We start from the raw sequence: 4,514 nt of genomic DNA, 5'->3' as shown, positions 1-4,514 counted from the left end.
GTCTATAATCCCATCACTTTGGGAGGCAGAGGTGGCTGGATCACCTGAGGTCAGGGGTTCAAGACCAGCCTGGCCAATGGTGAAACCCTGTCTCTACTAAAAAATACAAAATTAGCCAGGCATGGTGGCGCATACCTGCAATCCCAGCTACTCAGTAGGCTGAGGCAGGAGAATCGCTTGAACCCAGGAGGTGGAGATTGCAGTGAGCCAAGGTCATGCCATTGCACTCCAGCCTGGGCAACAAGAGTGAAACTCAATCTCAAAAAAATAAATGAATAAAAATAAAAAATAAAAAAATAAAAATTAGCTAGGTGTGGTGGTGCTCACTTGTGGTCCCAGGTACTAAGAGGGTGAGGAAGGAGAATGGCTTGAGCCCAGGATATCAAGGCTGCAGTGAGCCGAGATTGCACCACTGCACTTCAGCCAGGGCAGCAGGGAGAGACCCTGTCTCAAGAAAAACAAAAGCAAACAAAAAATAAATAATAGGATTTGTGCATGAGACACCTTACCTGAAAGTCTGGGCCAAGGTCTTTTGCCAGAAGAATCTCCTTGGAGAGCCCCTGGGAGCCCAAGGAGGGCAGTGATGAGAAAGACTCCTGCTGCTCCTTGACAGAACCCCCAAGGACTGCATCTGCCTTCCGTGTGAAGGCGTTCAGCTCCTGCTGCAGCACACTCAGGCGCACTAGGATGGCATGAATGAGCTTCGTGTCCCTGGGGCCCTCGCTGTTGTCGGGGGCCTCGTGCAACCTGAAGTCAGCACACTCATTGTCCAGACACAGCCGGAGGCCAGCTGAGAAGCCGTTGGCATCAGCCACCAGGACATCGATGGCTTTACTGACCAGGGCGGCCTGCTCCCTCAGCCCAGGCAGCACCTCGGCCTCCCTGGCTCTGCAGAGTCGGGCCGCATGGGACTCGTGTGTCTCGCCCAGGGGAGCAGGCACACATTGGGCAGAGTCTCCGGCCTCGGCATCCGTCTCCAGCATGGGCCGTGTACTCTGGCAGGAGGCGAGGTCGCAGCGTTGGAGGTTGGACAGGAGCACACGGTTCTCGTACTGCAGCTTCTTGACCTTGCCACTGAGCTCACCGATCTGCAGCTTGGCGGCCGCCAGCTCCTCCTGCGAGGGCTCGCTGAGCACAGAGCAGCTGTCCTCCGAGAGCGCCACGTCCAGCTCGTGCTCCGAGCGGAACTTGGCCAGCTCATTCAGCAGCAGCTTGTTCTGGTCCTCAAGCTCGGCGGAGGAGCGCCGCAACAGCTCGGCCTCCTCTTCCACGAACTGCAGGTGTCGCCGCAGCTCCGCCAAGCTCTCCCCGCACTCGCCACTACCCAGTGCAGAGAAGGCCAGGCGTGCCTCCGGCCCCCCACAGCCACCTCCATGATCCTTCATGTCGTCCATCTCAGCCCGCAGGCCTCGGTTCTCCACCTCCAGCTCCACGATGCGGCGGCTCAGCAGGTTGGCCTCCTCCTCCACCAGCTTCAGGTGCACCTTCAGCTCGGTCTCCCGCGAGTGGGGGGCATCGGCCAGCTCCTCGGCCGACAGTGCACTGTCCAGGTCCCCGTAGAGCGAGCGGTACTTCAGCAGCTCCTCCTTCATGCTGTCATTCTCCTTGGCCAGCTTAGTGAGCTTCTTGCACATGAGGGCTGACTCCTCCTTTGCAAAGTGCAGCTGGCACTTCAGGTCCGCGCTGTCCTCCTGGGGACATGGGGACAGTCACAACCCAGGAAGGTTAGTGCTGGGAGGCTCAGTACCAGCCATAGCATTTTGGGGGGGCACTAACTATGTGCTAGGAACACAGGGATGAATCAGACACAGCCAGACCCTCAAGGAGCTAAGGGTCTGGGGGAGACGCAGAGGGGCAGACATTGAAATGACGGGGCACCATACACAGCTTGGGAGTCCAGGAGCAGGTGACATACCGATGAGCAACTACTGCCACTACTGCCATTACCACTACAGTTTCATCAGTAAAATGGGGTGGTAACATTACCTCCCTCCCAGAGCCACAGAGGATTAAATGAGCTAAGGGTGAAAAGGGCCTGGCACTCTGACAATCCCATACCACTAGGAGCTAACAGTATGTGGCCTGTGCTGCATATAGTACTTTATTTGATTCTTCCAATGAACCCCCAAGACAGGGATAAGTAGGGAATGGAGCCCCGAAACTCAAAGTGACTCACCCCAATCACATGGCAGTCAAGTGGCAGAGCCAAGATTCAAACCCGGATCTCTAACTCTAGACCTTTGGATTTGACTGTAGTGCTGCTTGCTAAGCTCCTGGCTGGGGTGGGGAGTGAGCATCTAAGCATCTAAGAACCATGAGCTCAGGGTGTGGTTTTGGGCAGTGAAATTAAGAAAATGAGCAAGGGGGCCGGGTGTGGTTGCTCACACCTGTAATCCCAGCACTTTGGGAGGCTGAGGCAGGTGGATTGCTTGAGGCCAGGACTTCGAGACCAGCCTGGCCAACATGGTGAAACCCTGTCTCTACTAAAAATATAAAAATTAGCCAGGTGTGATGGTGTGCGCCTGTAGTCCCAGATACTCGGCAGGCTGAGGCATGAAAATCACTTAAAACTGAGAGGTAGAGGTTACAGTAAGCTGAGATTACGCCACTGCACTCCAGCCTGGGGAAGAGAGTGAGACTTCATCTCAAAGAAAACAAAACAAAACAAAACAAAAAACAAAAAAAAGAAAGAAAGAAAAGAAAATGAGCAAGGGGCAGACAGGGCAGAATCTGGGATCCCCAGGCCACTTGGAGTTAGGCTCAGGCCTTCAGAATAAAACCTTCCTACAGGGGCTGCTGGGAATTACCTGCACCGAAGTCTTCTTATCTGCCTTCCCCAGGGAGCGGGTTCCTCTTTTCTTCAAAGAATGCTGAAGGGAGATTTAAAAAAAAAAAAAAGTCAGGACCAAAAGCTCATAGGGTGATTACATGCAGAGAGCTGTCACGGTGTCCAGGATCCAGGGAGGGCCCACTCCCCGGGCCACCCCACCCTGAATGTTGAGCAAGAGGAGCCCTTCAGATCACTCAGCAGTGGAAGACTGGTCAGAAGCACTGGAGAAGATGATTCTGCAAATACCTGCCCAGGGTGTTTGTACCTTCTACCCTACACCCTCCCCTCTAACCCACTCCCATGTGTGACCCGGCTGGCCTCAGCCAAATCTTGGAAAGCTGTGTTTCTGTTCTCGTTTGTCTTTCATCAAAGGATTTCCTAAGTACCTATCATGTACCAATAGGTAGGTGTAAAGAACACAGCAGTGAACCACAGAGGATGTTGTGGTGCTTTTACAGATTCCCTTTTGGAACTGAGACACTCATTCCCCAAGCTGAGCCCTCAAAGCTGAGTACCCCTCCCAGTGACAGCCATTGGTTGAGGGAAACCACCTTGTCCAAGGGCAGGTGCCGTCCATGGATGGAGCCCACATCTATGCACGGATCCTTGACCCCCTGCCTCGGCCTTACAGGAGGGCCATCCTTGCTCCAGAGCTCCCCATGGGACTGACTGGGATCACTGGCACAATTCAGCTTCTAGCTCTGCCTCACTCCCTGTGGTGGTGTTCCCAAGGACTCTTCCATAAACCTCTGCAGGCAAAGCTCCATCTCAGAGAAAATCTGTCCTCCTGAAACTGACATCTAGTGCAAATTTTAATTCAGAATAAATAATAATGAATAAAATGAAAATGGGGGCTGGGTGTGATAGCTCATGTCTGTAATCCCAACACTTTGGGAGACCAAGACAGAAGGATTACTTGAGGCCAACAGTTCGAGACCAGCCTGGCCAACATAGCAAGACCCTGTCTCAAAAAAAAAAAAAAACAAAGAACAACAATAAAATGAATATGAGTACAACAAATGGTAATTACACAGGAGAAATGTGTAATCACGACTTGAATGGTCATGAGAGACTGATGGCAAACAGTGATTCAAAAATCCAGAAGCTGGCCAGGCACAGTGGCTCATGCCTGCAATCCCAATACTTTGGGAGGTTGAGGTGGGAGGACTGCTTGCATTGAAGAGTTTGAGACTCGCCTGGGCAATGTAGCAAGACTCCTCAAAAAAAAAAATTAAATAAACAAAATAAGATGTTTAAAATCCAAAAGCAACAGGGGAAAAAATAGATATATTCGATTACACAGGCAAATTCTGCATGGAAATAAAATCACCCTAACACAAGTAAAAACATAAATGACAAACTGAAAAAATATCTACAATGTATTAACACAGACAAAGGGTTGATGTCCTAAATATGGAAACAGCTTCACAGACAGGGCATTAAAAGGCCAGAAGACGGCCGGGCGCGGTGGCTCAAGCCTGTAATCCCAGCACTTTGGGAGGCCGAGGCGGGTGGATCACGAGGTCAAGAGATCGAGACCATCCTCGTCAACAAGGTGAAACCTCGTCTCTACTAAAAATACAAAAATTAGCTGGGCATGATGGTGCGTGCCTGTAGTCCCAGCTACTCGGGAGGCTGATGCAGGAGAATTGCTTGAACCCAGGAGGCGGAGGTTGCGGTGAGC

General features: G+C 51.9%; 1 protein-coding gene across 2 annotated transcripts in view; it reads right to left on the bottom strand.

Moving 5' to 3' along the window:
* SOGA1 (suppressor of glucose, autophagy associated 1) overlaps positions 1-4,514 on the bottom strand; it is a 91,037-nt gene that overhangs the window by 36,837 nt on the left and 49,686 nt on the right. Inside the window, exons 4-5 of one of the 2 annotated variants that reach the window (XM_017512448.2) lie at positions 2,808-2,870; positions 510-1,691 (exon numbers count right to left, since the gene is read on the bottom strand). In XM_017512448.2, the coding sequence (XP_017367937.1) occupies positions 510-1,691; positions 2,808-2,870 (1,245 nt within the window). The remainder of the gene's footprint in view (positions 1-509; positions 1,692-2,807; positions 2,871-4,514) is intronic. The other variant, XM_017512457.2, reaches the window with a different exon arrangement.

This window comes from Cebus imitator, unplaced genomic scaffold, assembly GCF_001604975.1.
Source record: "Cebus imitator isolate Cc_AM_T3 unplaced genomic scaffold, Cebus_imitator-1.0 Scaffold18, whole genome shotgun sequence".
NCBI lineage: Eukaryota > Metazoa > Chordata > Mammalia > Primates > Cebidae > Cebus > Cebus imitator.
The sequence above is the reverse complement of the archived record's forward strand: the minus strand, read 5'-3'. Positions and strand labels throughout refer to the sequence as shown.